General features: G+C 31.7%; 1 protein-coding gene across 5 annotated transcripts in view; it reads left to right on the top strand.

Moving 5' to 3' along the window:
• The window catches only part of LOC132747958 (transcription factor GATA-3-like), a 60,968-nt gene that overhangs the window by 17,277 nt on the left and 16,270 nt on the right, over positions 1-27,421 (top strand). For 2 of the 5 annotated variants that reach the window (XM_060737492.1, XM_060737493.1), the window contains 4 exons: positions 11,239-11,728; positions 14,829-15,329; positions 18,957-19,031; positions 20,704-20,849. In XM_060737492.1, coding sequence (XP_060593475.1) covers positions 11,503-11,728; positions 14,829-15,329; positions 18,957-19,031; positions 20,704-20,849 — 948 coding nt within the window. In that variant the 5' untranslated portion in view covers positions 11,239-11,502. Of the gene's footprint in view, positions 1-10,523; positions 11,051-11,238; positions 11,729-14,828; positions 15,330-18,956; positions 19,032-20,703; positions 20,850-27,421 lie in introns of those variants that run through there. The other 3 variants (XM_060737489.1, XM_060737490.1, XM_060737494.1) reach the window with 3 other exon arrangements.

Genomic DNA, 27,421 nt, shown 5'->3' with positions numbered 1-27,421 from the left:
ACGTATTTGCATTAGTTTACAATTAAAATAGAAACCTTAAAGTCCGTCGAACGCGGCAATACCGGTTTGGGTGAGGCAAATTATTGACGTTAATCGTAAGTGTTTCCCCATACACCGGCTTTAGAAATATCAAACATTTAAAGAGATCCTGTATGTTGTGATCAAAGTGGTAAACCACACTAAGTGAAATTATATATATGTACATAATTATGCAAATAAAACAATTTTCAATCATCAAAGAATATGTAAAATATGTACTGCAAATATTTGTGCATATTTTGAAATATATGCATTCATTTCTTATTGTAAAAATTGATTTTTTATTACCTCCCTTTATTTACATGATTCGGTAATATCTTTATAAATAATGCTTTTTGAAACCTACAATATTGATAAATCTCAATTTGAGCATCATATAAATTATGATTTGAAACCATAGAAAAATTGTGTTACAGGATCTTTAAACATGAAAATTTAAAACGTTCGTAGATGAGTTTAAAATTACATTCACAGTCTAACAAGGTTTTTGCTCGCCCATATGGTCTCTTTCCGGTGGCGAGGGTAAACAAACACAAAAACAAGGTTGAAAGATAGAAAAATGCGATTGTTTTTTTTTAAATTTGCAATCAACAATTTTATATACATGTAATAGTAAGCTATTTGCTTTGAAGAAATAAACAAAGGCATTCAAAGATCCATTAAATTATTTTATGGTTATGAAATAAAGATACGGTACCAGTTTCCATATTGTACAAAGCCAGTGGTCAATTCTAAATCTATCAATCAATCAATCAATCAGTGAATCAAATGCCGCAGTTTTGTGACTGGTCTATAATCTATAGTTTTATAACCTAAGGTTTAGATTGTGTCTACACTCTCTGAAAATAGTTCCTCGAATGTTGACTGTAATCCCAGACAAGAGAATAGGCTGATTTGATTAATTCTTTGATGAACAGTCGCAAATCAAATTTGCAGACATGTTACTAAGCTATATTTGTCGTCTGCTAGACTAGGTCGATAATACATTCTTATATATTACCTCGTTACACAACCAAAAGCAGTGTAAATTAACGAAAGCAGTGTACATGAACACGTTCTTGGTGCCTGCGATATTTGATGGTGCTAACAAGGAAAAGGTTTTCGATGAATTTGACCATGATTTTGGTATTAACCAGCAAAACTCTTTGTCTTTATATACGGGTACTTACATTAATGAAAATTATAAATGAGATTAGTAACCAGTAGACAAAGGTCAGTGGAACAGCTTCTCTACATAAGAAGAACTCCATTCACTTTTTTTTTAATTAACGGGACTGGAAATATGTTTTTGACATTATCTTCTATTCGCTCACTCAGTTATTTAAAATGTGAAATCCCCAAAAATATAGATCATTTCAATGCTTTTTGCTCAAATTGTGCTAAGAATCGCACAAAAAACGAGTTTTAAGTCCGAGTAATAGAACATTTCTTTATTTTCTTTTGCATTTCTTCCCGTATTAAGTCTCCCACATGATCTTTGTCACGAATTCAAATTTTATATTCTTAAGCTTTTGGACCTCAATAGAGGTCCTGAAGGATACTCCAAATTAACATATTGTTTAAACTATAGAAATGTTTTTTGTTGTTGTTTGTTTGATTTTTGTTTGTTTGTTTAAATGGATTTGGTCGAAGGTCACTTCAACCGTAATACATAGGGTAAACAAAACATGCAAAAGGGTGTCTGTTTTCATGAAAATACTCCAATGGTTCAATATGCATTACAGTTCATATAATGTTTGCACTTCAGCATTTTTACAGCATAAAGTTTTATTTCTGATTTTAAAAGTATTTGAATTTCACATCAATTCTAAAAGCAACAGTGTTTAAGCGTCTCTTTTTATTGGCATTCTGACGGACATACGGGTTATTAAGAGTGACAATTACGGCGTGCTGTCCTCACGAGAACACTGGGCGGTTTCAGGCTCCCTGTTACTATATCATTAAGAGCCGCGAAAAATATGGACCCATTATGTTAATAACATTTTATAGCAATTTATAATGGGAGCTGAGTGCTAATGACCGGTATCAATTTCATCCTCACACCGCTTTAATAACGACTGTTGGAAATATAAAAATGGGGCGGGTTCTTTAATCAAATCACGTGATACGTGTTTAATTTATGTAAATATTACTGCGCCCGTAATACTACTCCACCTAGGAAACCAGTAATAAATATTCAATTTCTCTTCAAAGTAAACAGTTTCAGGACAGTTTCCCATTTTTGAAAATGATATTAGATCTTTATCAGACATACAGTAGCTTTGTTGAATTGTTCAAATTATATTGTAAACAGAGCAGAGCGGGGTCGAGTGAGATATGATTTTGAGAAGTTAAAGAAATAATATTGTGGACTGGGTTGATAACCATCAATATAAATGTTAATTGTGCCTATCCATCAAAACTGAAGCAAATATGTTACGGCCTTCGTTTCTCAATAAAACGATGAATAACGAGCAATCCTATTTTGCAAGAGGAAAATGTTGATACATCAAACTGTTATCCATTATTCTTGATATTTTCTCGAAATGAATTCTCGAACATTTTTTACTCCCCGTTTTGGGGGGTGTGGGGGGGGGTAGTCTGTGATGCAAACATGGAAGGTGACATGGGTGGTGGTGGTTGTTAATGCTGGAAACAAGTAAATAAAAATCAATCAATCAAAACAAACAAACAACGTGACAACCCACTTAATCTATTATCATTAGTTAATATTTTTATCTAAGTAAAAAAAGTAAAAACTTTGGTACTTGTATATAGCCCATTATATGAATGAAGGATTTTGTAATTTCTCTTCTTTTTTTCTTATTTTTTTTATATTTGTTTTCAATGGAATGTCTGAATACCACGTATGTAGAATTCTTGTAAAAAAAGAAATAATTGAAAGCTACATGATTTGAACTAAATCGTTTTCAGAAAGATGTTTCATTAACGTTTATGTATACTTATTTCAAGAATCATAAAAAACTTAAACAAATATTTGATGCAGTTAATCGGTTATGCATAATCTCATGTTAAAACCACCACCACCGACAGACACATACCGTTATGATACGTCCCAATGCTTTTTGCACGTGACGAAAATAAACGGAACATTCACAGACGTTGATTGACAACAGCAGGTTTTCTGACAAACATTTTTAAGTAATATTCACATGAAAATAAATAGTTGACTCCTTGACGCCATCTTGGTCAAGCGCCGCAGTGACTCTGTTTCTTGCATTAAAAGCAGGTGTAACGGCTGACACCGAGGGGTACCAAATGAACTGAAACCGAATGCAAAGCTTCTGAATGACTCGGAACAGCAGCAAAATGTAATGCGGTATGATCTACATGGAAAATTGAGTAAAACTGAACATTTACATGGAAATGTAAGAGATACAAGCTATGATTACACTGTTAATGAGTTGCAAAGATAAAGATTTTATTTCAGTATAAAGAAAGGAAAGGGATTTTCTCACGAGATTGAACAAGAAAACGAAGGCATTCCTTTTAAGAACAACGACCTGTCTGTAGAATATATTCTGAAAACGGAAACGATTTACCATGACTGTTCAAACTAAGCTTTCATAAACATAAAACACAATGTCGTCCTAACATTTCTTTGATACAGAAAAATAGATATATGTGTTTATATATTTTCTGTCCAGTAAAAATCAGATGAAAAAATTCATTGTTAGCTAACAAAATACCAAATATATAATTTTATTATTTTCTCTTATTTGCAAAAAATAGGACTTAATATCAAATCAAAGTTTCTTATTCAATAATTTCGGTAAACATAAAATCATAAAAGAAATTGTTGTAATGGAAGAGTTTACATATAAACCATTTCAAGTTGCTATTAATTAAATGAATGAAAAAAATAATGATTATATTTTGTTTACTGAATTTAACATTTTTTTTCAACATTTATATAAATGTCCCACCGAGATGTAATTTCATTAATTCTTTTTAATAATAAAAAACATTAAACAACATGTCATATTACCCCCCCCCCGCTTTGTTGATATAGGTAATAAATAAACGTGTACATAAAATAATATAAAGGCGGGAAAGAATGCAATTAGAATAAATTATGTAAATATTTTTCTTAGAAACTATGTCATAGCCCCAAGTGACGAATCTGACGTCATTATTACATGAAAACATTTATATTTAAAAAAAGGGGAAAGCATTGTTATCAAAGATTCCATCAGAGATCAAAATATGATTATACTGCTGCACATATTTAAGTTAGAATTGCAACGTGACAATGACACGTCTATGCACAATTAAAACGTTTCACGTAAAAATCTTAAGTTGACAACTACAAGACCCGTTTGATTGACGGACATATGTTCGGAATTATTTTGGTATTTAATTAAATTATTGCCCTTCGAAATATGTTTTCTAAATATTTCAGCTATGTAGTTCCGTTTGCCAGAGTAAATGAACCGAAGTTCTATTTTTGTTACGTCTCGTGGTGGCAACTTGATTTTCGTGTACGAAAAAAATAGGAACAAGAATGCGTAATCGAATAAAAAGTAGCGCTATATCTGGACACAGTCATTAATATGTTTTCAAGTTTTTTGATATGAATCTGTTTATATAATGCCAGTGTCACAGTGCAGGATTTAATTGAAATCGCAGGATTACGAATTTACATAATAAAATATACACCGTTTTTTACGAGACAGTTTCTGGTGGAAAAGTTAAGGGAATCAAATTGATTAAAGGGGGTAGCCATTATATAATGACATTCTGTCATTTTTCGTATAAATCGAAATTAACACATTTGGTTTAAGATAAGATTTCTGGCTGTCAAATAGCTATACCGTACAGTATGTACCTGTCAAACATGAGTTGCAATCTGGTTTATGTTTTAACACGGCGTTGATGACATATCCATCTGTCCAACATGGCTTCCAGCCATGCAGTCGTTCGGTTGTCACGATAAAGTTATTCTCATGAAGCGTCCGTCCAAACACGTACGGCCGCTTGTAACTTTCAGAAAAAAGTAACTTTATAATAATTAAATACAATCTGATATCCGCATTTGTTAGATTTTAATTCTTTTTTAAAATATAAAATATTGAGTTATTGAAATGTAATTAATAATACTTGATATTATTTTGACAGACTTCGTCAAATCAAACCCGGCGATCATCGCATGATATTTCGTTTAAGGATAATTACAGTTTAGGAAAATTTGCATAATTTAGTTTTCTCATTCTATTGATATAAAACAGAATCTCCGGAAAATTTGCTACAATCGATTTACCGTTCACCAAAAAAATATAAGACATTTTGTTCATGTTTTTCATGACTAAATTCGTATCGATTGTTTTCCGTACTGCTGCTGTAACAAATAAAACAATGTCGTAATGACTTTACTTTAGAAACATCAAATAACTAGAACAAATATTTAGTCAAACTAAACACGGGACGGTCTTCAAATTCTAGAAACATTTATCTTAATATAACATCTATTTCCGGTGTAAATTTCAATTAAGCTGCGAAACGCTGCTGTATCAGTTTTGTTTAAATGTGACAGGTCCATCTAAACAGTATTGATTCCGGCGAAAAGTTCCTAGTACAGAAATATAAAAGCTTTTACGACGGGCCTTATCTCTAGTCTAGCTCATGAATATTCATAAATGGGGCGCCCTTATCTGGGCATTAACACGACTAGATCGATGGAAACTATTCGCGGTTCCTTTGACTATCTTATAATCTGATATCTCTCTTATTTTTGATGCGCGAAAAAAAAAACTGAATAAATTGTTCACAAACCTCACGGGTGCATTTTCTTATAAGGCAAAACAACCTTTGAAATAGGTTAATGTTGTTATCTGAAATATCAAAACAATCTTATAGTTACTAGAAAGTATTTAATAATGCCAATCGCGCATTTATCTAGAAGTATTGTCCTGTTGATTTTTTAAAGTGCAAATATATATTTGCATCTGCACTCTAAAAATCATTCTGGAGTTCAGCGAAAACCGTTATTATAACAAAGATTTACGTCATGTTTTGTTTTATCCCCGCATTACAAAGATCCTGGTTCGAATCAAGGAGATAAAATAAATGTTTACTTACACAAAATGTAAATAAGAAAGAAAATCTTGATTTGATGGTATCGCTTGTCGTGTACATATGATTGTGGTAATTTAACAATATACACATATTCGGCTTTTGGTAGTTTAACCTTGTTGTTGGTGAATAAAACTGATAGTTGTAGATTTGATCACGATTTTGTATTTTATCAAGATAAATAACAATATCATGAAACCTGCTGTAAATTAGAGCTCAGCAGTATCCGGAAATCAAGCAAGATAAGCACCAACTGCCTATACAAAAACCTTTTGGTAGAGGCATTCGAAAATTGGACTTTAAGAATAGGATAGAAATAATATGTGAATGAAATAGCATGTAAAATGTTATATATGCAGTCAGGCCGTAGACCTACCCTGATGGGACATAATAACCCGTGCGATTAAAGCTTTTCTTTTAAACATGCGTGCTTATTTCCAAATCATCTATATTGAAATATAACATATAAATGTATATTTAAAAAAAAATAAAAAAAAAATTAATAAAAAAAATAAGAAAAAATATATGAAAAAATATTCGGATCTGGAATATTCTACATCGTAAAGAGGGTGAAATCTGTAAACGAAAATATAACTTATAAGAGACTTACTTTACAGTCTATATTATTTTTATCGTATAAAATGTTAGTGCAGTATGATTTATTTCCTGTGTAAATTAAAAAAAAAGAAGATTTTCAAATGAATCAACCACAAAATTTTCGTACTAATATTCGAAAGGCTTGGTTAAATATTGTACTTTATTGCGTGAAAACAGTTGATTTCTATACTTTTCTCATTTTTTCTCCCGTTATTTTTAGTGTATAGGCTCTTATCAGTAAAAATATATGGGGGAAATAAATAATTATAACGTATAAGTATACGTAATCGCAGACAATCACGTATTTCATGGTCCCGAAACATTTGAATTTTTATACGCAGGTACGGTGATAACAGCGTCCTATTCCGACATTATCTTGGTGATTTTATGAAACTCTATAGAGAGGTATCATTAACATTTCATCAGATTTGTTAAAATCAGATATAGTCAAATGCGATATACCCCTCCACATCTTTACAGTGATCTGAGTGGTTTCCATGCAATCTTTGATATAATTTTGATGGCACGCGACATCGAAACACCGTAAGTGTGAATCTCATGAATGATCTTTATTACGGAACACACCGAGCTATGACAATAAGTAGTTAAACAAGGAGTGAAAAATCGTGAAATTTTGACAGATAAACCAAGGAGGTGCTGGTTGGAGTGCGAGTGGCTAAACCCTGGTGAAAGTCTCTCCCTACTGTGAAAATATGATAATGGTTAACACCGTCATATTAGATAATGGGCGTGGCATAAACTCTAAAATTAGTAAATAAACAAACACATTATCCTAGCACTTTAACAACAGCTTATAATCAAATTTGTTGTATCTTTTTCTAGAATGAGCGAAGAGAAGAAAGTAAAATAACCATTTATCAGATTAATTTTTGATATGGTGTATTTCCTACATTTTTATAATAATAATAATAATAATAATAATAATAATAATAATAATAATAATAATAATAATAATAATAATAATAATCATAATAATAATAATAATAATAATCATAATAATAATAATAATGATATATAATTATAATTATAATAATAGTAATTCAATAACAGCAAAAACAACAGCAGCAACAACAAAAATATTTGTATGATATCTCTAGTATTTGTTACCGTCTGTAATTACTTTTTATAGATGTTTTTTACTAATGCCCGTTTCACGCTTGAATATCTACTCATATATATTAGGACTCAGGGCATACCGGGATATATTCATCAAGATCCGGGTTTTATTTTATCATGCATAGCTCGAATGATGTAAAACAGCAATCTGCAATCAGCAATATTTATTTTTTTTATTTTCATTGTTTTATTTTGTAAGAATAACCCGAAAACTATTATCGATTATTGACATAAATTTAAGAACATGAACACCAGAATTTGTAGCGCATCCATATTTATTGATATGTGATGTATCACCGAATAATCCAGCAATTACTCTATTTCTACAATTTAGCATATTGTATAGTTTTCCTGTGCGACTTCTGATAAAATTCCCGCCTTTTCTTTACTTGGCAAATTTCAACAGCACCGCATAAATTTAACGATTGTCTGCTATTTAACAAAAATGTCACCAATGCTTTAATAACAAGTCATAATTCATACAAGTATTCGCTGATAGGCCCCGTAGCGTAGTTTCGCTAGAGAAGCTTTCTTCTCGTAGAGGAATTATACAGAATAAGTAAGATTTTTTCCCACATCTCAGCTATAGTACATTGGTCCTTTCTCCAGACCGCCATTAAAAACGCCAAATTGTAAAACTTTCCCATAAAATTATTAATTTAGATGATTAGCGCAACCTAGCATCTTTAACAAGAAAGTGTTATGAAAAAAGTGATGATTTACGACGTTTACCCTGACTTCATGAGAAAAATTATTTGCCACCAATTATCTCACCGTGGCACCAATAGGTTAAGTGGATTTAAACTAACTCGCCTTTTGAACGGGCTTTATTAATAATTCGTTGTGTAGGGATGAAAAAAGACCCTTTTCTGATAAATATACTTTGATCTATTTCTTAGTTATGAATAAAGTGAAAACAAAACTGGCTACTTACTATGTTCCTACCTTACACTGTCTCAAACACCGTTAGATGGAACATTATATATAATTTGTAAAATTTATTAGAACTGTTTTCAATTGAAACTGAAACCTAAAACCAGACATGTTTCAGTAGATAAGTTCTATGACTACTTCATTGGCAAATCTAAAAAGGCAACAACGAAGAAGAAAAAAAAAACAGACAAAAAACAACATAAACAAAAAAACAACAACAAAAAACAACAACAACAAAATAAAAAAAAACAATAAAAAACAACAAAACAAAAATAACTACAAAAACAACAACAACAGAACCATAAAAAAATCAGCAAAATAGCAACAAAAAGAAACAAGCTCAACGGGGAACAATTTCATTGTAATGGAAAACAAATGATGCTGCACATTTATACATGGTCATACTTTCAAATAAAAAAAGTTGGTATTATTTCTTTTATATGAAACATATAAATATCAAACGCCCGATTGCATTAAAGCATTTAATAAAAGAGTTACTAAGCATCACAATGATGGCTACTTTTGTTATTGATTTAGTATTATTACTTTTTGTAATATTATAACGATGTGTGTGCCGGGGTTAGGGGGGGAGAGGGGTCTGATATAAAACAAAAGGAAATACACGTTAAGCCACAAAAAAACATGCAAACGCCTTACATAGTATGCGCATTTTCTTCAAACTATTACTATTTTATTATTTTTAACATTGTTTTTATATATTTATTATCTTAATGCTTTATCAGTTTGCAATGTTTTAGTATATAAATTGAATTTAGCTTTCAGCCATTATGGCGGTGCTTTTATGCTGAAATTTATTTTTTAGCTAATTCAATTAATATAAACAACTTTCCAAAGTTAGTTTAATGTAGTTTCTTATCTTCAATATTAATTCCTCAACGAAATTCAAAGAAATTTTATTTTGATATTATCTTAACACTCTTAGATATAAGTAGTTGATTTTAGTTTCACTATAAAGTAGATTGTGAGATCTAATCAAGTAATCTTTCCCTTATCTGCGGAATTAACACGTGCGCTTTCTTGCTGCATTTTATATTAAAATTTAGAATTATGATAAAATCTGAAAATTTAGATACACTATCAGAACTTGGTTGAAGTGGCTCAACGAAAAGAGGAGCGTGTGTCGAAGAAATACAAGATTGAAAATCATATAAAATAGTATTTCACCTCCAAATAATGATAGAAATGATTAGACATTATCCCTCTTAATATCACCTTAATCTTTTCGCAATAATTCCGCAGGAGATGGCTAACTAAGACGAGCACCTATTGTGAATCTATTGTTAAACGGGACGGGAAACCCTTTGACAATTTGTAAATCGCAGTCATTTTCTGTATGCGAGCAGCCCTAGTGATTTTGTTAACAATAATTGAATGACATAAAAGTCGATCTTCCATTTCCAATAGCATTTCATTTGCAAATACAGTATAGAAAAGAATTGTAAAGTCGTCGCTAGATTTTCAAATGAATGACTGTGATAAATGTACATCCCGCTAAACAATCGACAGCGGAGGGATATTGGCCACGCCTCCCGACCAATCAGGTGCGAGATATTTTTATCATGGCGATCAATGGCGAAGCAATAAGATCGCCAGTATATGATATTTTCTTTAAAATGTTCTGTATGAGTGGCGGTTATGTTGTATTCTAGTAGGGATAGTATTTCGATGAGGGGCGTGTTTGATCTTTATCTCTTCTAATGTCAAAATCAACAAAAGCTTTACAGTCAATGATTGGTCCATAATTTTCACGTCGCGTCGTTTAGCTCTGTAACTGGCGCCAGAGAAATCGCGTTTACAAAATACACGAATGAAACAAATATACATTTGTGTTTAGCATCATAAATACTATATCTCTTGCACTTGAATAAGCTCTTTTGTAAATTTCAAGATTTGAAACTAATTTTGCGATTTGGATTTCTTATATATTTGTACAAGTTTACTTACTTCAAGGACAAGAATAAAGTTTGCGAATTTGGACTTGGACTTTTTACACATGTGCGCTGTGAATTGTTTCATTTTTTGATGTGATGCCTTGATTTCCGATTATCCAGTGAAATTCATCGCAGTATTTCTCTACATATGTATCACGTGACAGACGAAATGTTGATAGCAAGGAGTTGATAAGCCACGGTGTAAGTTAAGGTTCCGATCAGGACAGGGTTTATCTTCACCGTTTAATCACGAGCAAGCGACAGCGATGATAAAAATTTAACCGTGCCGATTTCGAAAAAAGATTTGATACATATCGCATGTAAATCTAGCATCAGATCTTATATTACTTTGTTGTTGTAAATTTGTATCAACTTAGACTTTAGATTTTAAAATAGATATTTTTACTTAAGTGTTATTTCATTCACAGATTTTGAACAATTTAAATATTTGTATAATAATTATACAATAATTTATTCTAAATATGTTTTATAATTTTCTATTTTACAGAAATATACCCGAATCTCCTGGATTATCAAAACAAACAGCAAAACAGACTGAACGCAAAAAGGACAAAAAATTGTTGGATTTTACAAAACACAGAAATAATTTGTGCAAAACGAATGGTGTTAATATATTTATATATCTATATTAAACACTAGTTTTATCTTCAATGTTGACATACATGCCGATCAATATTTAAAACATATTACTTATATATCTCAAAAAATAATTTATTTGAGATTTAGTGTGTAATAAAAAAAAATAAACGCTATGGATATAGCAACAGCAGAACAACAGCACGCAGCCTGGTTGAGACCAGAGGCAAACAGGATGAGTAACGGGTACGAGCCTCCAGTCGGCTTTCCCTCAGAAGACATTAGTGAAATGTTCTCATTACAACATGGTTTTGATGGTAACAGCTCACACATGAACCGTGCCGCAAATTATTACTCACAACACTCTGCACGAGCTATGGCAGGCTACGGAGCCACCCACAGTAAGTTTCACGTGCTCACTTTATATTTTAGTTTTATATATCAGTTTTATTCTAAGATGATTTTAACGTTCACATAAAACTAATATTTTTCAAAATAACTTAATTTAGAAATCTGTTACTGGTTTTTTTATTTTCCCTTATTGTTATTGTATCGTTATTAATACATTTAGAGTGAAAAAATAATTTGAAATTTTGTATAAATTTTATGAACTTGTATCCATTGATGAGGCCGATGATTCCTTGATTGATGATGATAATGAATAAAATGATGACGATGATAAAGATAATGCTAACAACAATAATAATAATAAATCTAATAATACAAAATAATGATGAACAAATCCTTCTTACATGTCAACCAGTATGATATGAAATGAATCTCTAAAATTAGTTTAACCATTAAATAATAATAATGTACAATTTTTTTACGGCCTTGATCATATTAAATTCATGATGACAGCTTCAATTTGGGATTCTTTTAAACCTCAATACACTTTATCTAAATCAAAGACATTGTTGTCTATACAGAAGTATTTGAAGTTAAAAACGGAAGCCTCGGCAAGATTGTTGACTGCTTTAACCCACTTAAACGATAGGCTTATTAAATTTCATTATTATACTATGACATTTTTTTTCTAGTTTGCCACTTATGTAAACCGATGACAATATTTAGAGCTCATGAACACTAAGTGGTTTTAGGGAGCCTGCATGTCGCTCATTTAGACTTGAATGCAGCACGTAATTGTTCGAAACCACTTAATATCTTAAATAATATGTGTGTTTAAACTAACGATAGAGAACAATGTTACAAAGTAGGGCTTAAAGAGCAAGAAAATAAGAGTTATGCTATTATACAATTTTGCCATATAGGTCAGCAATATTTTTTTAGCTTTAATCAGAGGTTCATTTATATTTGTTAGTCATTTTTTTTACTTCCATTGTTATGAATCATTTTGTGTAAGATTTTTTTTGGTTGGTAATTTGAAGCAAATACTTTCAAAAGAATTAATATAAGTAAGAGTACGTTCTAAATAAACTAGCCTGAAATGTGTTTCGAATTGAAGAAAACCACAGTTGTGCTTATTGTATGACTTTACAGTTGAATTAGCTACGGATCTGCATTGTTTCCATGCAGTAAAACTCTCTCTATTTCTGAAGAGTTGTTAAAGTAATGTCTTCTTTTTTACAACACATGCCGTAGAAAATTACACTCACTGTCAGAACGTTGTAAATTATTTTTCTGTCGTTACGCATGATTTAATGCAGAAATTGGTCGGCACAGCTCGCCTATTATTTGAATAAATATTCCTATTTTTTCTTCCTCTCTTTTTTTCCCGTACGGTGTCACCGTGAAAACATTAATTTGTAAATTACGATTTTAAAATTACTTTCTTTTCAATAATTGCACAGTTTATATGATTTCTAAATAAATGAAAATGTTTAGAAAACGTCACAGCAGTTTTACTGTGGTGGTTATTTAGGAACAACTATTTTACTTTATTTATTTAAAATCATTGCGCAGAAACATCTCATGTTTGAAAATATTTACATTCATATGAGCAAGTGGTTTTTCTCAACGGTTTCACGCCGTGTAAATTACCAATCTTCCGCACCTTGGACCGTTTAACATTCGCATGAGAATTTTGAAGGCACTATGAAGTTAAAAGTTATGTATACAGGCGCTCTTATGTCTATTATACACTTAAAACACATTTTTTTCTCTAGTCTTTTACACAGAAAGTGAAACTTTTCCAACAATTTTCTATTCCTAAACATACCGCCTTTTTAAAACAGATACATACTAAACCCCCTGGTTCCAATTAGACCCCAATTAATCCAATAGAACCGCAATTTGCCTCAATTTGGAGCAAAGTACACTGCACGGGTAATTTGAAATAATTTTCTGGAACATTTATCTGGATGTGTTATATTAAGCTTAACAGAACCTTACAGACTCACTTGATAGACCCCGTATATATTTTGTGAAAATGTTATATTGTGTGTAGGAAAAGGTTCACAAATTTTAAACATGATAAAATAAATTTGAAACACAGATATGAAGATTTCTATTTATGCATAGGGGTAATGTAATTTTATTGCGTGTTATAAAACCTTGTAGTTGTAATAATAAAATTTTAACATTTTAACAGTTTAAAGTTCCTGCAAGTGAAAAATTTCTGTATTTTTAGATAAAAGCATTATTATAGTGAAGTACATATATAAAAACACATTTACACCAATCTTGTTGCTACCTTTTTAAAATTAACAATAACCAGAATGACAAAATAAAAGTGGTTTTTAAAGAAAACATTTATCAAATACAAATGAATGACCAGTCCTACCATATTAATATATATCTAAATGGCTAAATAAGTATCATTCTAACTAAAATATTATCTAGTCTATTTTTATTTAGACCCCCAGAGAAACGTCATTGTACGCCAACGCCGATAGATATTAACGAAAAATTGCAGTAACACGAAACGGTGTATTAAATTTCTTTTTCTTATGTCTAGTACACAAACCAAAAAATAACAGCACAAAAAGTTTTTCACACCGTGTTTCTTAGTGCAAATACATATGATTAATATGACTGAATTGTTGCACACATCTAACACAAAATTGAGAGTCGGTTTTATAAACACTAGAAAATAAATAACACAATTTAACCGAAAATACCTAAGGGAAAATTCGTAAAATAAAATTTTCCGAATTGAAAAGTGCAAATACAAATTACACCCTAAAGACAAATAAATAAATAAATACAATTACATTTGTTAAGCGTTCACAGTTGATGTGTAGAATGTAAATGCAAAACAATTACATTAGACAAAAGTAAAATTAAAATAACTGCCAATATCAGACATTCTTTCGTGTTTTATGTTATCAATATTTTATGTTTAGAGAAAAATATAACAAATATTTGCATATTTCATGGCTACCATCACGAGATAACTATTAGGATTTGAATAGCTAATTAGCACTTTTATTAATTCATTTCTATGTCAAAACCTGAATAATGTGTTTTTTTATATTTATCATTTACAACATGAAATATATTGATTGATAACTTACAGATATATTTTATTTTTTGTTTTAGGTAGCAGCAACATATATAGGCCTAATTTCCCTCACCCACTCAATCCCTGGGCAGCCATTGACAGTAAAATGCCAGCACACGCCGGATGGGGCCTATACAACAACAAATCTCTCAGTCACAGTGGTACAACACCCCTGTCAGTGCACCCTGCCACCAGCATAGCTACATCAAGCTCATTTAATTTCCCGCCAACACCGCCCAAGGACGGTACACCGGACAATGTAAATAATAACAATAATAATAACAACACTACGTCTAATTCTGCCGCAAATTCAGACTATAGTTCAGAAAAATCTGTTTCAAAACAAGAAGACCCAGAGGCTGCGGGTCTCTCACCTTTCATGCCACCAAGCACTGGCCACACAGCTCATCCCGTGCCAACGTATCCGTCATACGTAGGAGCGGAATACGGAGGCGGGCTAGGATTTCACCATCCGGGCATGTTCAAAACGTCACCCACACTTTCATCAAGACCAAGACAAAAATCCCGGTCCAGTGCAGGTAATTAACTTTTCTCATTTTCATTTCAACACTTTTTAATTAACACGTCAAGATTTCATTTCTGACAATCCAATTATGACCAATCAACGTGCTTGTAACAAGATAAGGGGGTCAGTGACGTAAAATAATCAAAATGGCGCGTCTGTACAAGAATTAGACATTTTCTTGTCCAATTTTGAAAGGTTCCAGGCATAATTCATAGTTTTAAGCAAACAGATAAGAAAACTACTTATATTCTAATTCAGTTGTCAGATAGACGTATTTATGAGCTGTAGTCCGGGTTTATTATTTACCAAGACTCTTTAGAATAAGGACCCTTCAACATGTATAACTTAAAATACACTTAAAATCTTTTCCGTATGTTGAGTGGCCAAGTACCGGCTGTTTTCCGGGACATCTTTACAATAAAAATATAAGGTCCTTGTAGTGTCAATGCCAAATCTTTCAAGTCAAACATCCATTTATACATGTGTGTCTAATTGAGCCAGTATCCGGACGGACCGAGTGTCCGGATAGACCTTAAATGTGGTTTATTTGCATAAACAACCTAGATCTTTATTTTGCTATGCTATAAAAACTTTTCATTCTCATGAAATGATACATAAAACGTCTTAAGCAGCAAATTCTGTACAGATTAAACATTTTTGTAAAACGGGAATCTTTGTATAGAAAAAAAAGTTCTACAAGGCCACTATGGCGAGTTTAATAAGAAATTAGCGGATTACTGGTAGAAGTCAATGGAAGCTCTGTGTGTAGAGACATATCGTCGACCCTATGTAATTATTGTATTAAATGCTAAATAATATTTTCATAAGGAATTATCCCGGATATTTGACTAAATAACACCGACTGCTTGGCTCGAAACATTCTTTTCACTCTTTCAGAATCAGGAAATGCACGAAAGAAAATGTCTTCTTTAACCGAATCAATTAAAGAAACGGAATGTTTTATAAAAGCGTTTTATGATATAGCTAAAATTATTTCCAAGCGTTTATTTAATCTTTACTCTCGAGGTTTCAAAAAATGTTTTCAATATTGTTATTACATCTTTGTTTTACTTAACCCTTTATAGAGGTTATTAATCATATGCTTTGTAGATATATTATTGCAATATAGCACTTCAAATTGTGCTATAATTAAGTTATTGTCACAGATGGACCATGATAAAAACAAGATAAAAACATTCGGTTGTCTAATTAGAATACGTTAATTGAACGCCATTTTCATTAGATTTATTCAGTTTCAGTCCTCAATAAATGATCGTTAAACTTTTGCATCTTATTTCATAAATGCTCGTTTTTCATCCATTCAAAATGAAGCGACAGATGCCCAGAGTCTTCATTCATACCATGAAAAGAAGGCAAGTTAATGGTCGGACCTTTAATGAACGCAGCGTACACTTTATTTGAAACGAAACCTGTCCTGTGTTTAACATTGTTGTTGTATAGAGAAGGGACGGCAAAGTGTTCAATATGTCAATAATACATTAGTATATGAAGAAATTGTGAAATATTCCCTGCTTAGTTTTTTTTTCCGCACAAACTGTCTCCCGGTGATGTAAATATATAATTAATAGTAAATTGTTAATTATGCTATGTTAGATACGCAGAAATAAATAATGAATACTATTTTCATTTGATTTCGCCAATAAGATATTTAATTTGTGTGGGCTCGCAATTCCTCTCATTAAATGAAACACATGTTTTTGTGTACCTGCTAAATGATAATGATGATAATGATGATGTTGATGATGATGATACGGTGATGAAGATGCTTTATGATCATGATTATATTGATTATGATATGATGTTGTTGATGATGATGATGATATGATCTTGATAATAATGATGATTATAAAGGGCCAAAAATGCTTCGTAAAGATGCAATATATGTTATATTGCACTAATAGTAAGCCAATCAAAATCTTTCATTCATATTTATGATTTATCATAATTGAAACAAGTGTCACACTCATCATACTTGTGTTTCATATTTACAAGATACTGCTGACACGAAGTTAAGATGCTAATACCCAATTAGTTACAATTATCTATAAGAGGACTGGGCGGACCACATGTTTACACCACAGGGTGTCGATTTCCCCGCGCCAAGGGTTTTAACTCGGATAATCCCCTATTGTAAACAACACGTTTTAAGATATGGACACCCGGGGACCCGTCTCCGGACACTCTGTCTGTAGAACTTCTGTTACTTTCTTAGATCGAGTTAAATAATTTACTTAATTCGGGCGAAAATAAAAACCATTTTTCTAAGAGTTGACACTCCAAATTTTCAATCCGGGGGAAATCCGTAAATTATTATCCTTGTTTTATTAATAGTCTACTCAGCCTACTTAAATACTCTCACTCTAACAGTTGTCAATACCTGTAGACGGTGTAAATAAATCTATTTCAGAATTAAGAGAAAAGCGGAGAATTTGCACCATTTCATCGTTATATCCACTTTGTATATACTCCAAAACCAATTAAATTTTGACATTTTGTCTGTTTCTAATTAGGCGAAATGCAGTAAATTGGGAGTAAGTGGCAATTCCTCACTTTCTTCTTGTATTAGAGGGCTTTTCATGCGTTACACAGAATAGACATGTTCGACGGAACATGCAAGGAATAATTTCAAAATTTCTTGAAAAATTAGAAATGCCTACACAACTTTATATTAAATAAAACGACAATGCTGTGTTTTTTTCTGTATTTGTTTCGAATTTTAGAAATATATGACCAATTTAAAAGATATGCTACAATCCCTTATCATTTGATCATATCAAAAGGTTTTTGATAAAAGTCGGTTGAAAGATCGAATGAAAGTATTATGTGGAGAGTATGGCGTTTAAAAAGCAAAATATATTGTTAATTTAAGTGATTTTAGCTAGATTAGATAGTAGATGCAATATCAATAACGTTACATCAGTCATGTTTAGCTTTTTAAAGAAATTAAAAATGTCAGATCTATCACTCTTTATTACAACTGTTGCTGCCCTAAGACAATCTATTTTTTTATCAATCGTGTCAAGCCATTTTACTGATTAAAGCTCTCCTTTCTAAAAGAATCTCGTTTACTTGCACGATTTTTGTTTTGTTGAAGATATTTATTACAACACTAATTCATTGATCTTAGGAAAATTTTAATCTGTGCATACATTCTTAAAGCATTTATAATGCATATTAAAAAGTACACATACAAATCCAAAAAGGCTAAAGAATGGGGCTGATGTCATACATAACTTCAAGGTGTCAATAACAAATTCGATTTTCTGAATGAAAATGTTATCGGAATTTTATCAAGAAAGATAATCTAAAATCTCGAATAATAAAAAAGTAAGATAAAATTGTCATGATCGAAATTGTATAAATGTCGGGTTAAAACCGTTACACAAATTGATTTCCATATTTTAATAAATAATAAAAGAGTAGTTTTGACACATAATTGTTTATTTGATAGTTATATTTGTTGAATATTTCTCTTAACTCTAAACAGAGTTTGATTAATCAGATGAGAAGAGAATATTCTCATTTTGTTTAAGGGTAATACTGCCCTTTCTTTTTCCTAGCTTTTATTCTTTGAGTTCCATAACGGCCTTTTGCTTAGATTCCAAATTTGTTATTGTAGGGTTCTCGACCCGAACTTTTACAGATGTGATGTTCCAACGCTATGAGGGGGAACAAGTAGGGAACCAATCTGCAGGTCAGCACTCCCTTGACCGAATTATGTAACCCCCGTAGCACTACTGTTTTGTTTTTCGTTCATCTTGTGCTTTTAAATATTACATTTTTTCAATTCTCACAGTCATATTTTACGTGTTGATATTTTTGTAGTGATTTTGCACAATTAGTAGAAGCAGGGAACTTATTTTTGGCATTCGGGATTTTTTCTAAGTGTTTTCATGCAATATCGGTGATGGAATAAAAATACGTGTTCAGTATATAAAATAAACTTGGTTTTGGGCGGACTTACACCTCATTTAATCATCGTCTTCATAACAAATCACTGTAAATATTATATTCATCAAAATAAGAAAAACACAGAAACATCTTTAATTGAACGTTTATTTCTTGCAAAACATCATATGCAATACACTCCTTATTCTTGCATTAAAATAATGTCTACAAAAAAAGCATGCGTGATGAAAATATTAAGCAAATAAATTAGAGATTTGATAAAAGAGAATGATCCATTCTTATGATATTTTCAGACTTTCAGATTTTTTTTCTCTCCATTTTTTTACGGGGTTGTAAGAATTGCACATTGTGACAACGTGCAGACTCCATTTCTCAAACGTTTTATGTTTGTATTTTTTCCCATCTTTATTTTTATCATATTATAACACACAAAGCATTAAAAGAAATGCGATATGAAAGATAGATCGGTAAACGTAATAGTAACGTTATCTGAAAACTCAATTAAGCCCTTTACTTATGCATTACCCGAAGTCTACATTATGTTTACTATATTATCTATGTTTACATACGGGGCACTTATATTTAAGACAACATAATTAAACAGCTCCTGGAAAAAAAACTCACACATTGATATAGATCTTTACAGAACCTCATCTTCGTTTAGAACTGTTTTACACGTAAAAAAAAGACATTTAATGTTCGAATTTTTCTAATTAATAGTTCCGTTCTTTCCAGACTTTTCGGTCTTCTTTAATCATTTTTAAAGATATATTTTCTGCATTTCTGCACAGGTGTGCATTGCTTTCAACCCTCCCAACGTAGCCAGTTGTAAATAAAATGCAGTTATTCTGTATACAATAAATAAAATGAATAATTTAATTAAAATACACATCCCCTACACAAAAACAACACATACAACAACAACAAAAATAAAATAAAACTCTGGAAAAAAGACATTGTGTAGCAAGTCATTTTAGGGTCCTCAACTGAAGGAAACAATTATATACTTTAAATTAAAGCACTGCACGTTCTTGAGGTTTTTATATTTTGGTATTCAAATAATTAAATCACGTGATCCTTTAATTTTCATTATGTGTGACATCTCAAAAAGGGATTTTCTTGTGGAAAGGTCAATATTGTTGGTGGTTTTTGGGAGAGTTTTTACTAAATAAAAAAAAAGAAAATAATTAACTTAACAATGAACAAATGATTTATAGATCTATTGTATTCCAGTCAAATTTTACAATCGACTTACCATATCTTTTTCATAAATTGTCATAGCGTGAACGGATAATGTAATTCATTTTTGATTTTAATAAACAAAAGGAAAAAAGGAAAATACTTTGCAAATTTTTCCAATTATCAAGACAGTCGAGTTTTCACATCTATATAACATTTTGATTCATAAAAAAGCTCTCTGTGTTTTTAATAATTAAAGTATCTGCCTATTTTTCCAGAGGGCCGTGAGTGCGTTAATTGTGGGGCCACATCGACCCCATTGTGGAGAAGGGATGGTACAGGACACTACTTGTGTAACGCATGCGGTCTTTATCATAAAATGAATGGACAAAACAGACCCCTCATCAAGCCAAAACGACGCTTGGTAAGTTCCTTTTAATGTAATTTTCGCAGACTTATTTTAACTGCTTTGTCTGTATATGGGAACGCAGACATTGAATTCACATTTAAATCCTAAAACCACCAGTTTATGATAGAGATCTTATTTCCCATGGAAATAACATAGTTTTCTACAGCATAATTATAGTCACAGAGCAGAGACTGTTAGTTTCAATTTCTATTGTTCATATCTAAGTGAAAAGATATTACGATACGTGGAAAGAGATTGAGCATGTTTTAATCACTACGGTCCATTAGTGACCGTCTAATATGCACTGCGCATTTAAAAACAATGCGTGTAATAAAATATCAATAAATAGAAAAGCAAAGCAGATCATGTACACATAAAACGATAGAAACTCTCTCACCGTTTAAAGAGCAAACTTAAACGTATAAAAGGACGTTGATGAAACGCCGGCCCCCGAGGGAGCGGTTGGTTTTTAGAACCTAGTTATAAGCAATTTCTACGTCGCCTAAAGTGGCGGCCTCTGTTTTTGTTCTACAAGATATGAAAGCTTCTGAATTCTTCTCGTACAAATGCGCCGTTATGTAGTAGATCACGAAAACAGTTTATGGAATAAAGATTCACTTGTTTTATGAAAACGCTTCAGTCATAATTTGTTTCTCAACACTTGCCTAAGTGCATGCGCATAAACTATAAAGCGGCTGTCACTTTTTTAGGGTTTTTGATTTAAACACTTGTAAAAGGCCTGTCTGTTCGACGTCATGAATAATGATGTTGAGAAATAAAATTTGCTCGTTTTCATAATTATTTTAATACTTTTTGAATAATAGTTAGATGAAGCTTAAAGCATGGTTTGTATAATATAGGAGTTAGTCTGCAATGAAGATGAAACTTTATCTTATATGAATATGATACACAGATGTGGAATACAAATGAATCGTTTTAATATTAATGACCTTAAAATATTTTCGGAGACTTTCAAATCGCCGTAAGTTTACAAATTCTGACAAAAAATGAATAGAGGGTGTAGAGCGCTCTTGAAAGATAAATTGATGCAAAAAAAGTCCATTAATATTCAGGTTTCAAATTCACACGAATTTTTGTAACATACATAGAGGTTAAATTGCTAAGGCCTTGATAGTAAATGTATTGCAGAAATATGAAAAATTTGACATTAGCGTTTTAGAATCAGCCACATGAAAAATATATAATAAAACTAGTTACACATTTAATTTTATAATGCCGTGACTGGGGCACTGTCACATTTTCTAATTGGTAATAATCACCGTTAAAGGTGGCCGAACTGTCAAAAACATCGGTAAAGCAATAAGTTTTCACTGCCAACAATTCGCGGGGTTTGGTATCAAATTTCTACTTATTCACCATTTTTATGTTTATTGTGCGGTGCCACTTCATTTATACGGCACCTTTGCTAGTTTGCAAAGCATGCAAAACCATCTGGATTTCGACAGACGTGTCATTGGCGTTCTAGTGCGACCATGCATTGCCGTCAAGATATAAATTTATTTCAACCAATTTACAGAATTATGCTAAATTTCACGGAGATCTTGAAATGTCTTTCTCGTTAAAGTTTAATCGTGCCAGATAAAGCTATATCAAGAATCCGACAGTTAGCTTTCACTCCGCTCAAAATGTTGATGTAATATCCATGGGTCGTCATTTTTTTTACAGTTCTAAAATAATTTTGCAGGCTTTTGACTGTGCTACAGTCAGTGGGAGAAACGTGATGGGTTTGCGAACTATATATACATTCCCATATGAATGTTTATTTTCACTACAAATATGCGTCAACAGTGTGCAAACAGGGTTTCGGCGGTATAATAAACGAACTCTTGTATTTCAACGAGCTGTTAAGTTTCTCAGAATTCGTGCTATTTTCCAACATACCGACCGTTCAAATGTAGTCTTTATTACTCATTGTTTATAAACAACGAAACATGTGAGCGTTTCTATAAGTGAAAATGTTTTCGTCTGCTGGTTACAAAGTATGATATATACCGCTCTTTTTTCATTTATTCTATTTTTTGTTCACGTGGAAAGATTTTGTTCATAAACATTATCATTAAAACATATGCTGTAATGCATTTTTGTTTCGCAAATGACGATTAATGAAAATTTATATTAAAGGAGATTATGCATACTTTTGTATTTTAAACTTGAAACTATCCTTGCATTAATATATAGAACTCGAGAATTTGTCCCCATTAAAGTTGAATTATTAATTCTCTTTGAACATTTGTATAAGGGAATGTCTGATACTTATCTATAAAATTCCAATCTGCAAAATCGTTGAATCTTTTTGAAATATTATTAGGAATTATTTTTTTGATCCCTTACTAATAACGGCAGGGAGAAGTCCGCTAGTAAGCAGTATCGTGCAATCTTTAATTAGCTAAAGACCTCTGGGTTTAACAAGGTGTTAACAATATTACCAGGCAAGCGATGGAGAGACCTCGTAACTCGTGTGTATTTAGCACTCAGTCATTAAGGCATTAAAACACGCCTAATCTGTATAATTACATTGATCTAAGCGACGACAGCGACTTCCCTGGTACAGACTAAAACATTTAACTTCCCGCACCGAAGTAATTTCCCACTTTACACATGCTGAACGAACCCGTGCACATATTTCCCGCTCTCTCTCATAAACAGACACTTTTATGAGCGAGTAAATTTTTTTTTGCTATGACTAAATACTTTTTGTACAATTGCGAAATTATGTGTAAAATTTGAATATTTAAACGGGCGTCGGGATTTTATTTTTAACATTTCAGACAAATATTCGCATACGACGCTACGTTACGAAATATGAAAAAAAAATACTGTGCGGTCTGATTTAAGCATATGGGAAATGCTGTACATCACGATTTGTAAGAAAATACTTTAATAGCTTGCGAGATGTTACGAGATTTGATATTGACTTAAACCCTCTATTACAACTCTAAATGTTTGCTCGTTTACAATTTATTTATTTATGTTATTTCTCAGATATCAGCCACTCAAACCTGTAGTCTGTTTCCTAGTTTTCAATTGGGAGTAATACATACAAACACCTGACTTCATTATTTGACAACGTGAAATTATCTTACACCGACACCCATTAATCTGATTATTTATATAACACTTTTCCTCCTGTGTATCCAGCTAATTCAGATATTCTATAAAAGATTTCAATTGAAAAAAGATCAATACGTGTTGTAAAACGATACAAAAGAAAAACATCACTATTCAACGTTTTAGATTATGAAATATTCATGAGCGATTTTTTTATAGAGCATGTATAATTTTTTGAAATAATGTTACATTGTTTTTGTTCTTTTATTTATTTAGAACGCTGTTATTAATAGTAGAAAATTTGTTTCAACAATGCTTGAAAAGTAGTACATGAAACAAGTTAACTCACTCGCCCTTTACAGAACGGATATAATTAGACTAGGCTACATCTGATAAAATGTATTTTTGCCAATTTTTTATTTGTTGTTGTCGCCAAAACCTCCCGCGAATTGAAGCCGATTTTTCAACAGGTGCTAAAACGTTAAACGGAACAGCTGGTAGGCTGAAAACTACACCTTTTACAATTGTTTTTAGAGTAAATAATTATAAGATGTTGAGGCAATGTTTCTCACCTCATTACACCATGTTTTTCCCTTGCTTTCACTTGTATGTATTAACTCAATGATTCTTCTACATTGTATCACAGGAGGGCGGTTAACGACCGTCCGTTCGTGTAGAGAGGTCCTTCAAGAAGATATTCATTCACTTTAAGTTCTTGAATAAAATTTCACGCCATCGTTTTACAATGAACAAAAAAGTCGAACTTTCCGACTACTTTTGTTTCCTTTTTAAAACTCTTTGAATTTCTTGAATTACTTAGCATTTTGGTAAAACTAATATAAATATAAATTGATTGAGCTTCTAACCGGAATATACAAGCATCCGAACATATCAAGCTTAGAATACAAGATTATGAATTTCCCATTTAGAATAACAAACATTTAAAATCGATTGAATAGTTTTAGAGTACCACAAATTCAGGAGACTTCTAAATTTATTCTACTTTAAATGACGCGGGTGCGTGGAGAGACGCGATTACCCTAAAACAAGTAAGCGCAAGCGGTCGTTAAAGCTCATTTTACAACGCATTCAAATACAGTTGATACATGGACCCTTGCGTATATAACGGATGAAATATTTAACCTTTCGAGAACCGAGCAATGAATAATTTAGGTGATTTTCATAAAGATAACATATCATGAATCTCGGCAGATATGGTTGATATTGAACAATGCCGGAATTAAAGCTAGCACCCGTCGTTTAAGATAAGATTTTCAGATTTTTTTCTTGTAGTAAAACGCTGATGTAGGCTGCATGCCATAAAGAACACCGCCTAAAAGATTTATACAAAGTTGTCATAAATTCCACTAATTTAGAATCTTGAAATATTTATTGAATGTTTTATCTTTTCACTGATGACGTCAGATTGCACATTTACCAGAGATTGGGAAGCTTATCAGTTAATCTAGGAAAAAAATCGGGAAGAAAGGCTCGTGCTCCTTCTTCCTATCATATTCTATTTGTTGTTACAAAACCTGTGAATAAAACACTGATGAAAATCTGAAATTCTCTTTACAAACATGAGGCTACGATTTCAAATTTCTGTACCTTAATAAACATATCTAACAAGCGTAATTAGTGTCTCTTAAACTAAAATGTATCTATGTGAATTTCCTTCGTGTGTTGTTGGCAGAAAGTAATTTGAATATTTAAAGAAAAAGAAAAATTAATAAAAACCACCACCGCCATTAAGGACATAAATAATTTACTATAAAATTTGACGGGTAATTTCATGTTAATTACAATTGAATTGTTTACAATTAGAATAAACTACAATATTATACAATACCTAATTATAACATTTCCGATTCGTGTAATGAAGACACGAAAATGTCATAGACATTGCTTACACATTTAATTTTAATTGAAATGTCATCAAATGCAATATTACCTAACTACATTGCTGATTTTTATCACAAAATTCTTTTCTCTCGTTTTGTGTTCGGGCTATTTGAAAGGGCACCGCCTATTCTGTCATGATGTCACAGTAATAGACCGTGACAATAGCCCAGTAACGACTACCCATGATAACATCTGTTTCTCACCAAAGTCCATCGCTGTTCAACATTACAAAAAAGTGTCCCCTGGCTATCTTAACGTACGACGAGTAAATACGTAAATGGTAAATTTGGTTAGTGGCAATACTCTCACTACAAAATATATACTAATTTGGAATGTTTTGCATTTTAGTCGTTGCTGATAAGATCAGCCAATGACATTTTTGTTAAGCCGAATTTAAAGTAGAAGAAAATCTTCAGAAGTCGTAATTACCTTTTTACATATAAAAAACCCCCCTAAAATCAAACGACAACTTAAAGTATAAATGGTAGTTGGTGGGAGGATTGGATGACTTTGTTCTGTTAATGACAAAAATACCCCATGACAAACATATTCCAGTGCCAAAAAGGAAATATGAGAATAAATAATAAGGGTATTGTGATATTTTACGCCATATATTTTCATTATTCCTCGTAGTAATCAAATTATAAAAGATATTGTAAAATTTAAATTCCATATCAATAAATTACTGTGATATTGTTTCACCTTATGATCAGATAAGCCATTCTGTAAACCCGTGGAACTCCAGCACGAACACTGAACAACAAAACAAGACTGTAACCATACACCGTGACAGAAGCCACAGACGTGTACGTGTCTATAGCCTAAGTTTTTTGGCAATTGTTTCTACTAGTTGTCACAAATGTATCTTTCGCATCAAAAACGTCGTTAAATGCTTGACAACCCTATTGAGACCAAATGAATGGAGCTGGCCACTGGGGGAGATTGGAAACTAAGACATTAGATCGTTTACGAAGATGTTAAACAGATAATTACATTATCTCACGAGTTGTTTTTTTTGGCGATAAAGATGGCGTAGTTAGCGAGAAGGGCTGTATTATTTTTCTTTTTGCAGAGTGATCGAATACTTGATAACTACAAATATATATTCTGTTGAAAATTAAATCACATTAAATAGTTATTCACAAATGAGTTAGAGGTATATAGTATTTCACTGTTATCGGAATCATCAAGGGGTATAAAATAAGTTGACTGCAAGGAATTTAAGTATTTTAACAAATCTTCTATACATGTTACATCTCATCTGACTGACAACATATCCTTTTACAGGACAAAAACATCTTCAGTTGATCTCAAGATCAAAACAATGACAATATAATTTCTTGAAATTTAACACTTGATGTAGATAAAATTGATTTGTACATAGTTTTCAATGACCCTTGATATTCATACGGAGGAAACCTATATATCTTAGCTTAAACATAAGGAGATGATATCTTCGCTATCTATTATAGTAATATAATGTTGATACATCAGTTATAAAACATAGGTGTTTTTTTATCAATTCTTAATTTAAAAACTTAATCAACAACGGTTTCTTTGATAAAAAATTTAGATCTAAGTCATAAATAAATTCTTTGATACAGATATTTTTATCA

The sequence above is a fragment of the Ruditapes philippinarum genome, unplaced genomic scaffold, assembly GCF_026571515.1.
Source record: "Ruditapes philippinarum isolate M1 unplaced genomic scaffold, ASM2657151v2 ctg354_1_1_1_1, whole genome shotgun sequence".
Taxonomy (NCBI): domain Eukaryota; kingdom Metazoa; phylum Mollusca; class Bivalvia; order Venerida; family Veneridae; genus Ruditapes; species Ruditapes philippinarum.
The sequence above is the reverse complement of the archived record's forward strand: the minus strand, read 5'-3'. Positions and strand labels throughout refer to the sequence as shown.